Raw genomic sequence first — 12,432 nt, forward strand, 5'->3', positions numbered from 1 at the left:
GGTTTCTGATTATATCCCTCCATCCCTTTGGCTCCTCCAGGCTCCTTCTTCCCTCCGGCTTCCCCGTCGTCCACACTCCCTCCTTTGCCACGGTCTGCCGAGCCTCCATCAAAGCCTTGGCACGGAGAGTCAGCGGTTCCACCGTGGGCTTCCAGGTCGTGGATGTTGCCATGGCCCGTCGGCCTCTCAGCTCCGCCTGGGTCTCCATCACTTTTGTCTCAACCTCCGTCAGTCAGTCTCCAGGTTCTGCTTCGACTTTCAGGCAAAGCTTCACCCTGGCTCCTCCCACAGTCATCTCCACTGTGGTGTTTCCCTCAAACGGCTCCTCCTGGTCCATGTCCATCACCAGCCCGCACCCTCCTCCAAAGCCCCCTCCCTCCACAGGATTATCAGTTAGGGTGCAAGGATGCACCTTCTGGGAGGGGAGACTATACTGTCAAGGTTATAGAGTCTTATTTTGTTTTGTTTCCCTTAGTTTCTGTATCCCTGCTCTGTTTGCTTTAGGTTCCCTTGGTTTCTGATGTACTTGTTTTTGTTTTCGATAGTTACCGGTTATCTGACTCGTTTAGTTCTCAGTGTATTTATACTCCCTGTTTGGTTATGTCCTTTGTCAGTTATCGTCGTAGTTGAGTGTGTATTTTCCTGGTTAATTGAAGACTCCTTGAATGTGGTATCTGCGTCAAGCAGCTTAGATTACCACATTACATTATGAGCCATAAAAGCCTAATAAATCAAATATGATACTCAACAAAAAACCTATATGCAATGCTTTTTTCTCTTCTTTTTTTCCTTTTCTGTTTAAGGTCCAATAAACTGTTCCGTTATATATATATATATATATATATATATATATATATATATATGGGTACTATAAAATGTTACTCAGTTAAAAGCATCCAAACAAAAACGTACAAGCCAGGCCTCACATTTGTCACTATTTTTAAACACCTTAAAGAGTTGAAAGAACTGCCACAAACTCCACTACTAGAGTACATACTACAGTGCTATTCAACAACTTGAAGGAAACTTATGTGATTAAAAAAAACACAGCTGCTTCAAAATTCCTTTATGAGGCATGACTGTGTGTAATTTATGTTGCAATATTTACTCAACAGCTCTATTGTCAGTATAAGTAAACCAGGACACACAAGGCAACATAAAGAACAGTATCAGCATCTGACTAATAGCGTTGCATGTGTGTACATTTGAGTCGTTTTTCCAAACCATTTTGCCTGTTTGTGTGTGTGTGTGTGTGTGTTTTACTGGATGTGCAAAACCTTAATGCAGTCTACCTGCAGTCATTACCTGTGGATGATGTGTTTGTTGCGCAGGTAGTGCAAAGCCAGGGCGATTTCACACACGTAGTGCTTCACAGTGCTCTCTGTAAAGTGCACATTCTGTTGTAGATGGTAACGTAGATCTCCTCCCAGCAGCAGGTCAACTACCATGAACATGTCCTCTTCATCTTGAAATGAGTACCTGCATTAGACAAATTATGAAAAATTGTGTTGTTATCTTTGAAATCCAGATTTTTATTTTTTGTTTTTACAATGTCTAATTTGGAAGTCCAAATATTCGGTTTTGAAGGACTGAAATCAGTGACATTAATCAAGTGCTTCTTCGATGCAGTGTTTTGACTGTATTGTCTGCTGGGTTGACAATACCAATTTGTCTTTTGAACAAAACTTCACTAAAGAATATTTGCAGTGCGCCTGCTGCCTAGTATCCAATAATCAAAATATGCTTTGTGCTCAGTAACTTTGGATATGAAACAGTCTTTCAAAAAAAATGAAGAGTTTTATGAAAGAGCTTTCAAATTTTGTCAATTTCATCACGAAATTCAAACAATAGATGTTGCTTTGACACATGACAGATCGCTTTAGCTGCTGTTACACCGAATACTGTGACAAGTGCGCCTACTACGGTCACTGAATTCGATGGTCACAGAAATTGGTGTAACATCGCCTCAGTTCAAGCGGCAGCGAGGAGGACAGTGAATTGATCTTCTCTTTAGTAGAAGTTAGAGTACAATATAAGCATGATGAACAAGATTGTATTACAGCCATCGTTTAAATATTTATACATGTTTAAATATGTATAATAAATTGGAGAATAAACATAATTATATAATTCAAATGTTGATGTAAAAACTGCCTTATGTGCAATTCAAATCTTTATATACAACTCAGTTTTGGTTGATAATTAAATGAATTTGATTAATAAATTGATTATTAAACAAACCTTATTTTCTGTGTCGGTTTTCAGTTTATTAAATTCAGAATACTGTAAGTGCATGTAAAATAAAGTGCAGCTGGTATACTTAAACACATGCTTGTTAATGCCAATATCTACTAAGCCAATCATGTGGCAGCAACCCGATCCTTGTTGGGCAGAAATGTGATCGAAGTGACTTTGACTGTGGAGTGATTGTTGGTGGCAGACAAGGTGGTTTGAGAATCTCAGAAACAGCTGATCTGGGATTTTAATGCACCGTAAACAGTCTTGAGCTTACAGTGAATGCAGGAAAAAAACACACAGTGAGCGACAGTTCTGTGGCTGAAAAGGCCTTGTTAATGAGAGAGGTCAAAAGAGAATGACAAGACTGATGACCGGCCTTGTGTGAGCAGTTCAGGCTGGCTGTGTTGTAATAGTAGGGAGCCATATCACAGGCCTCATGTTGTGTAAAGTTGGTTACCCATCAATCAATCAATCAGTATCTGACATATATATATATAAATCAGCAAACACTCATCATATTTTGCAAACGCTCCTTTCGCGTCGCGCCTCCTCAACTCAAACATCTTAAACACAGCTCTTACAGGTGCTTGTGAAAGCATTTCTCAGTATGTAAAAGTAGACTTCTTACAATAAAAGCTCCAACATATTAGGAATACATTTAGCTGTGCTGCTATGTGTAACGAGTAAGTAATTGAGTAGGCAAACACTGTCTAGAGTGAATGCGTTTTGCACTGGACGCATTTTTTTACATGATGCACCACAACAATTTGAGGCTGTCTATACACAGGACACGTCCAAAGTAAACATCATAAACCGGAACATTTGTCTTTCTGAATTGGTGCATGCAAATGTTGTATTGAAGCGTCCATTTTAGCGCATTTGATCGCTTTGCAATGCCCCATTCACTTTGACAGGCTCATGACCATTAACCAGTAATGTTGTGCAGTCGCAACCCAAAGCCAGGCTTGTGGCATAATCAAAAGTCCAAACTCCATTGGTTGGATGTTTGTCAGCGAACGCTTTCCTTCATGACCACTCAGTTCCCTCTACGTTCTTTATATAAACAATTAGCTAAATTGTCTTGATGTATACTACGTTATTTATACAAAGGGACTCCACTTATGGGGAGGGACTAATGTCTGCACTGAACGTGAGGATTTAAAACAATCCTGACTGCTTCTCCTATGCCAGTCTTTTAGATCTAAATTGCCGAGTCAACTGAGTTTGGATGTGCTAAAAACTTTATGCATCACATAAAGCTGAATGAAGCCGTCACACCTGTGAGCCAAAAACTCTGTCGTCTGCCACTCTCTGTTTGGAGTGCTGTGTCAGAGGAATTAAATCACTTGAAAGTAGCTGGAGTGATAGAACGCATCAATGCCTCTGCATGGGTGTCACCAATTGTTATGCAGAACAAGTAAGGTAAAATTAGGATATGCATTTACCTCAGAGCCAAAAAAAGCAGTGATCTTGGACTCTTTTCCATTGGACTTTCTTTTCCATTGATGAACCACTCTCTGCTGAGAAGTTTCTACTGTTTTCTCTATCATTGACCTGACTAATGCTTACGACCAAGTGCTGCTGCATGAGGACAGTTGGGACTCAGAATGCCCTTGCTGATTATCTGTGACGTTTGTCCTTACCTGCTTCTCCTGCAGATAATGCTGTTGCTCAAGCTCTTGTTGATGAAGTGGATTGTTGCTTTTCTACCTGACGCCTCTAATTCTCTGTCTGCTGCTAATGTTGATGCTGCATGTGGATGGATGTCCTTAGACAGAGAGTAGGGGTGTAACCTCGACACACTGGCCAAATTTGCCCATTGGGCTCTGTCCATCATGGCCTCCTAATATACTGCATAATATACTCGCTATACTGATCACTCTGTCTCCTCTCCACCAATAAGCTGATGTGTGGTGGGCGTTCTGGCGCAATATGGCTGCCATCGTATCGTCCAGGTGATGCTGCACATTGGTGGTGGTTAAGGAGATTCCCCTTTCCATATGTGAAGCGCTTTGAGTGCTCAGAAAAGCTCTATATAAATGTTGTGCTTCTTGTCCTGCATTAACCACACTTTTCTAATGGTTGGCCTCCTTCACCCAAGGGATGTGGACGTTGAGTTGTTGCCATACTATAAACTGTGACTTGGACTGTCTGTTAAGGACAACTTCGTCTTCTGAGGCTCACAGCTGATTGTACCTTCTTCTCTGTGATCTGTGCTGGTCTCCATAGCGCACGATGGACATCAGGGAGAGGTGAGGACCGAACAATTCCTTCGTGAACTCTATTGGTGGTCAGGGTACTGACACTGTCCGTTCCTGCCACGTGTGTCTGCTCAATGACAAAACTGTCAAGTCACACCAGCTCCTCTCCAGCCAGAACTGCTGCTAGATGGACCATGGCAGAAAGTGGCTGTGGATATAGTCAGGCCATTTGACACTGCTGCATCCCACTATACTGTAGGTTTACTATAACCTTAACTGACTATTACAGCAAATGGCCTGAGGTCTCTTTTTACTCACACTGTCACTACAGATTCTGTGGTTTCGTTTCTGTCATTAGTCTTCAGTCTTCCACTGAGTATAGTTACAGATAACGGTGTTCAGTTTACATCTGCTGCTTTCGCTGTTTTTCTGTAAGGAAGGAATATTCGCCACCATCGTTCCTCTTTACGTGGCAGCTAATGGTGTTGGTTTAACCATGTGTCTCAACACACTGTCTAAATGGCCATCCAGTAACATCCGTGGAAACTGATTTCTTGCAGTGCCACTCCACATGTTGCAACTGCTACTTCACCCATTCAGCTCCTCTATGGCAGGCAAATGTGCACAAGGCTGTCTATTTTGCCATCTGCTCCTGTGAACCAGCCAACTGACATGACTGTTCGTGAAGGGTAACGCAACTGCAACACAAAATGTAAAAGTACACAGATGCTAAGCGAGGTGCTTGTACTCCTTGTTTCCATGAGGGGGCTACAGTTAGATACTCTTGCTTGTTCATAAGGGACAAGTTTACCGATCCGCTCACGGTTGCCAAAAGACTTGGGGTGGGTACATCCGTACTTAGACATGGAATTCTTCCCATCTCACCGCATTTCCATGCACACCAACAACTCCTTTTGTGTTCAGCAGAAGAAATAAATTCATACATGTTTAGAACAACTTGAGGTTGAGTAACTAATGACAGGTAATTTTTGGGTAAACTTTCCTTTTAATATTCATGAGGGACTGCAGACATCCTCGGTTTGGAAGTGAAAGTTCTCAATGCATGAAGTAAAGCAGGAGGATAAGAGACTCAACTCAGCAACTATCTGTCTTAAACTCATCTGAGTCATCTCAATGTGGACACAAATACAGCACAGCCTGAGGGGTTTTAAGCAACATAACAACAATCTGGCCATCTGCAGATGTTCTCATATCATTGCTTAAAGGGGTGGTAAAAGACAATTTCACTTTTCTAACTTTAGTTAGTGTGCAATGTTGCTGTTTGAGCATAAACAACATCTGCAGAGTTACAGCTCTCAAAGTTCAAAGCAAACGGAGATATTTGCTTTTAAAGAAATCAATTTATAATGACTACAGCAAACGGCCGATAGGGACTACACGACATTCCTCCAGGGTTGCTGACATCATTAACCCCTAAACCCCTCCTCCGAGAATACTAAATAAGGCGGGCGAGGCCATTTTATATTGTTTTGGAGAAGAGTTGTTGTGGTATAACGTTAGTAGGCTGGAGTGTCGTCGAAACGCTGTTATTTTCATCCGGATTGCAGGTCCACTTTGTTCAGCTTTCCTAGAGTCGGGGGAGTTAGGGATCAATGTAGGGATGGGGCCGATCCGATCCAGTATCGGTATCGGCTCCGATACAGCCATTTTTGCCGGATCGGGTATCGGTCAGACGAGGCCGATCTAAATCCGATATTGTGTGTTTACTATTGTGTTATTGTTAAAGGGTTAGTTCACCCAAAAATTAAAATTAAGTCATTAATTACTCACCCCCATGCTGTACCAACCCCGTAAGACCTTCGTTCATCTTCGGAACACAAATGAAGATATTTTTGATTAAATCTGAGAGGTGGATCACTGCTACATAGGCTGCCAGAGGGAATGAAACTTGACGGCCCAGAAAGTCATTAAAGAACATGTTTAAATATTCCATGTGCCTACAGTGGCTCAACTATAAGTTTATCAAGCGACGAGAATACTTTTTTTCCGAAAAAAAACCCCATAAATAACGACTTTATTCGACTACTCCTTTTCTTCCTTGTGGGCCTGAGACGAGAGTTCAAGAGATTTCCACGACGCATGCGCGAGAACTGAACAAGAAGTATTAGAAGAAGAACGTCCTCTTCTCAGTTCTCGCGCATGCGTCGTGGAAATCTCTTGAAGAGAAAGTTAGGTGACTCGTGAAACTCTCCAAGATGATTCAATTACTATTATTATACTTGATCTGTAGATAAAGCTCTATGGTTTCGGATAAAATGACTATCTTGCTGGACTTGCTGTACCTTAATCATGTTACTTTTTAACGTGTGTCTGTTAGATCACAACACTGGAGAGCACTAATTGTTCTTCAAGCACACAGTAACTTAAATTTAAAACTGTTAAAAGAAAAGGCTGAATAAACTATTGCATAGATAGATACTGTACAATACACTACGCATCAATATGTCTTTCCTTTGTGCGTTGAACTTTTCAATGCGGACTCGACGCACTGCGCGCTGTGACTCCATGTTGCTTCAAGCGCATCATTCTGCGCTCGGGATGCGCATAAGCGCTTTGTGCCGCACTGTATTGGAGTCTTTCATAATCATATCATAATACTTTTGCGCAATGAAAGATTATTAAATGTCCCATCTATCATATGTTGCTGCCTCAATAAACAGCTGTGCTATACATTAAAAAAATGTCTTAATTTTATAGTAGCTAGACTATATATAAAATAATTTATCTTTTTGATTTTTGTTATCTTGTTTTTTATGAATGTATTTTACAACAATACAAACAGCAATGTGTAACGTTTTACCAGATTTGGTGCTGGTGCCTACACTTATTGTCTCTTATTTGTTTCTAACCTTATACTTACCTCAAGTTGCCTTTTGGGACATACATGCATACATATCATACTTGCCTGTAGAGAGAAGTTTATTGCAGCATCATATAAAATCAACAATAATGATAATAATAATATTAAAGCAAACACAGCTCTGGTATCGGAATAGTATCGGTAACGGCCGATATCCAAATTCAGGTATCGGAATCGGATCGGAAGTGAAAAAATGCGGATCGGTGCATCCCTAGATCAATGGTTAATTGATTTTTAACTCGGTCCCTCATAATTATTACCCAAATCTCGCTCTCTGTGCTGCACATGTTACTGTGGAAAGCTTCCACAATCTTCTCGAGTTCAATGCAGGATTCGCACATCGGCTTGTCCTGAAAGATTGAGCAGTTCCAACTTTAAAAACAGAAGCTGTTGTTTACGGGCCACAACCTGTAAGTATGATTTATTTTCGTCGATGTGTTTTCCTGCAATAGTTCGTATTGTTAATTGTACGTTGTAGCAAGGAAGTAAACAAATGACAAAGCTGTTTGGCTCTGCAAACCAGCTTGTTAAATGCTCATTCATACTTAACGTTATCCAACAAACACCTAACGCTACAAACTTTTTTTTAAAAATCTCAACAGCGAACTTGGAATTAGTGTAAATTATTCTTTGATTAGAGCTTTTATGTATTGTTTATCTACATGCTTGTTTATCTACAGGCATGCTAAACATGGTTCTGTGTTTGATTTGGCTACTGTAGTAAAGCCAATTTTTTGTGTTCGTTTTGCGTTAATAGTTCTGTCTACAGATATTTGGCTACAATCGTTCTAAAAATACACAAGTAACGGTGGCGTACAGTCAGAAACGATCACTATAGATCCGCAGTCTTTACTCAAAAAAATCCCTTTGAGGACTGTAGTAGAATTTGTAAGAACGATTATATGAAATTCTTGTTTATGAAGCTTATTTTTTATGAAGACCGTTTTTACAAGGAGGGACAGAGCAGTGTAGAATAAAGGTAAAATATATGAAAAATAAAGACATTTTTTAAAAACGAAGCATGAAGACATGTTACAGTGCACCCCACAAACACAATCAAGCCTTCGAAAAAGTGTGTTTTACAACCCCTTTAATGTTTTAAAAGACTTGTGTGAGTCATCTAAGTGAACATGCCATACTGAACATGCTCATTTGGATTGGGACATCTCATAATTTCCAAGGAGACTCTACATTGTAATCTTCTAAAATATTAAAAATGCAGTAATGTTATTTTAGACTGAATAAAATTAGAGCATTGCTGGTCAAGATCAAAATTCATGAGGCACTTGCTGTTAGATTGTCTGAAGGTGCTATGGCTGGTTTTAAGGACATTGCTATGAGGTGGTTGTTTTTAGCAGGATGTTAAGTGGGTGCTTTGGTGTCCTGTGTGGCAAGTCTCTATGATATTCTGGTCTATAGTTATGGCTCTGTCCTACAGGATTGTTTTTCCTATTTCATTACTCACCAGTCAAAAAAAGATTACTGTTTGTCCTATTGTTTTTTTAGAAAATCGACAAGCCACACAATTTGAGAAACCATAGCACAGAGAGTGCAGGGTGAGTTACAGTCCTTAGTTTGCTGTAGTCAGTTTACTGCTCTGTGTGAAATTATTTAACACCCAAAAAAGCATGTCTTAACCCATTTTGTGCTTGACATGGCTGCGAAAGTTGCTGCAAGGAGGATAAACCACAGAGAACAGAGAGAGAGTGGTAGAAAGAAGAGAAATGTCTCCACTCATGTTCATTTATGTGGAATGCCAGAGAAAGATGTTATCCGAACATATCATTTGCCAAGCCACATTCTTAAATTTAATTTGCGCGCTTGTGTTGTTAGTAGATCACCCGCACCTGATTATCATCGGCTTTGCTTGTTTGCGACCCTACGCTATTTTGTAGATTGACAGATTTGACAGTGTTGGACATCAGCTGTGGCTGGATGTAACCGACCGGCGAGAGTTTCCGCGTTCAAGCGTGAAGTCGGACACTTTCTGCTGCCCGTACTGACGCTTGCGCTGTGTTTTTGCATACTTTACCACAGCTGAAGTGAAATAAATGCAATATCTGTCAAATACACAGACGTTTCAGTTACGTTTCCATTTAATACTTTATGTACTGCTAAATACAGCGTCTGTTTGCACAAGAATAAAGATCAACATAAGTCTATACTATTTAAATGTAAATGTAGTGGAGTCTTTACCAGTTTTATTTTGATAAACATGACACAATATGACATCGTGACTACATGAAAATAGCTTTCACTGTTATAAAACAGCTACTGCAAATAGCTTTTACTGTGGTGGTGATGGCGCAGTGGATAAGACACATGCCTTTGGTGTGAGAGACCCGGGTTCGAATCCACTGTGAGACACCAATGTGTCCCTGAGCAAGACACTTAACCCCTAGTTGCTCCAGAGGCGTGCGACCTCTGACATATATAGCAATTGTAAGTCGCTTTGGATAAAAGTGTCTGCTAAATGATTAAATGTAAAAATGTAAATAAAAAACTGATTTGTGAACATTAGTCGAATAATAGTTCAAATAAACATGGAACACATGTGATGCGGTGGATTCGGCCAATCGTGGAACAGCGGTGTCGTCATCAAAGCTCGTGCAGCCGCTGAGTGCTCCGGCTGCTCTCGAATCGCTCTCGCGGTACTTTGATGGCATACGTCAGTCACGAAGCGTCGGTGCTGTCTCAAGTCGGACACAATTTCTAACCGGCATGCACTGCTTCAAGTCAGCCGCCGATCAGTCTGCGCAGAGCTGCATGAAGTCGAACAAACCTAATGTAAATGAGCTGGCTGAGCCATGTCAGTAGATCACCCGTAGAATTTTTCTGGATTGTGGTCTCATGCTGATGTGCCCTGTTTAGTAAATCTGGTTGTTAGTTTTTAGTTTATTTTGTTTCAATTATTTATAGGTTAGCTTGAACTAAATGAAAATGAGAAATGTTAGCTGAAATAAAATGTTGAAGTTTTTTTAATTAATGTTTATCTAATTTTTCATGTAATTAATATAAATAATTTTAATTGTTTTTAGTTTATGATGATAATCCTGCCTTTGAAACCAAACAGAGGGCAAAATTAAACAGCTTTTGTGTACTTCATAATCATTTTCATGTTAGCTTGGCAACACACGCACAAAAGTATTTCACTTTGGCATTGTCAGATTTTGTGGAGCATTCATTTTTCATTCTTTATAGCTGTCTAATGACCCTTTGAGGCTGCTTGATTTGTATTTCAGGGCTTCACTGAGATCCTGCACTACTGCAAAAGAACACATCTGATAAATTACTAATGACAAGGAAAAAGGCATGGCATGAAAATGTGCTTAAGATGTCACCATGATATGTGTCACATTGATTTTAAACCGCACTTTGATTGACAGGCTTTATTTGTCAGTTCGCAATGCCTGCTCAGCGGTCCTTGTAAAAGAGGGACCAAATTACACCATGGTGCTGAGAAAGCATAAGGTGTGAGCCTTCTTCAGGCAAGGTATACTTCCTGTACAAGCACAATGGTGGCAAAAGATTGATTCACTTTGAGTGCATTTGGGGGGCTCTTTAACGGAAACTGCTAAACACAAGCCAAAATTATGTAATTATCTCTACAACAGTTCATCAAAACCAGTTTAAAAGTGCTAATAGCATAGTACAACATTATTCATAATTGTCCATTAAATAATATGCCCATTAAAGTGCAATTGCTTTGAATGTGAAAACTATAGTTTAAATTCTATTATCTTTTTGTTTTAGAAGGTCAGAAATTCAGACATCAGGAGAGGAGGATTCAACTTTCGCCACAGACCTCACGTTCACAAGAGTTTCAGCAGTCTGGGGAAACACACTCAGTGTGAGACAGGAGGTAGGGTGAGAGCTCTCCTCTTTAAATATAAAAAAGGTTGTAGATTCAGTTGGCCATCAGAGAGTGAAGCCTGTCTACATCTCATTTAAACGTAATTAGGCTTGCAATGCAAGGACCACTGCAATATATCAATACGGCACAGATAAATATTTGAAGTAATTGTCTACAGCCAAACATTTTACTGCAAGTAAAATGCATAAGTGTCTGGTGTAAGAAATATATTTATCAATATATCTTAGTTTCAAGCCCTGTGATGCATTGTCTATCCAACCTGGATGTTTTGCGGTTTGGAGAATAGATCTTGGTTTCATCTGACCACAAAATGTTATAATAACCCATACAGTTGGGTGACATAACGTTATGAAAATCTGTCTGGGCTGTAATTTGACCCAAACATAATATTTGTTTTTATTTTGCATAAAAATATGGGTTCGACTTTATATTAGGTATATTTAACTACTATTTACTTACATAATAATAATAAAAATAATAGTTAAATTCTCTGTACGTATTGTGTTGTACTTATGTTGTATTGCAAAACACTTGTGCTGCTATTGAGGTGGGATACGACAGGTTTAGTGGTATGGTAAGGTTAAGACTTGGATAAGGTGTAAGTCAAGGTTAACAGTGTAATTATAGTTGTAATTCCCGAAACCTATTACAGCTGTAATTGCATGCGGTAAAAAAAAAAAAAAACCAAAAAACTAAGTACAATGTAAAAACATGCATGTACAAAATTAGTGCATTGTATCAAATCATTCATTTAAATGTTAGTACATAGTGGTTAAAAACACTTAATATAAAGTGTTTTAAAAAAAAATAATTTTCGTTTGTTTATTGCATTTTGACAATCAATCACTCTATACGCGAAAAGGCATTCATACATTTTGAGGATTTTCTTTGTAATGCTCATTATTTTCTCCTAATTCTTATTAGAACTATTACAACATTTGTAAAGACAGCACAACAATACTTTTAAAGTGCCCCTATTATGCTATTTTAAAGGTTCCTGTAGTCTCCTACAACAGGTTTACATGCATCAAAGGTCAAAAAACACTTTAATTTTCTCATATTATACATTGCACATGAGCAGATTTTTCAATGATTCCCAAACGACTTGTCAGATGAATCAGTATCTCTAAATCCCTCCTTTTCAAGAGCCTTCTCTGCTCAGTCTGCTGTGATTGGGCTACCGCTTACAGCGCTTGTCGGAAGAAAAAATATCCATTACCATAACTGAACTTCAGCTC

The 12,432-nt window shown here is 39.4% G+C and overlaps 1 protein-coding gene across 1 annotated transcript in view; it reads right to left on the minus strand.

Moving 5' to 3' along the window:
* stk32a (serine/threonine kinase 32A) overlaps nt 1-12,432 on the minus strand; it is an 88,927-nt gene that overhangs the window by 51,273 nt on the left and 25,222 nt on the right. The window contains exon 5 of the mRNA XM_077224842.1: nt 1,306-1,479. Within this exon, the coding sequence (XP_077080957.1) occupies nt 1,306-1,479 (174 nt within the window). The remainder of the gene's footprint in view (nt 1-1,305; nt 1,480-12,432) is intronic.

The sequence above is a fragment of the Siphateles boraxobius genome, unplaced genomic scaffold (assembly GCF_051911475.1).
Source record: "Siphateles boraxobius isolate OS27281-9 unplaced genomic scaffold, OSU_SipBor_1 92, whole genome shotgun sequence".
Taxonomy (NCBI): domain Eukaryota; kingdom Metazoa; phylum Chordata; class Actinopteri; order Cypriniformes; family Leuciscidae; genus Siphateles; species Siphateles boraxobius.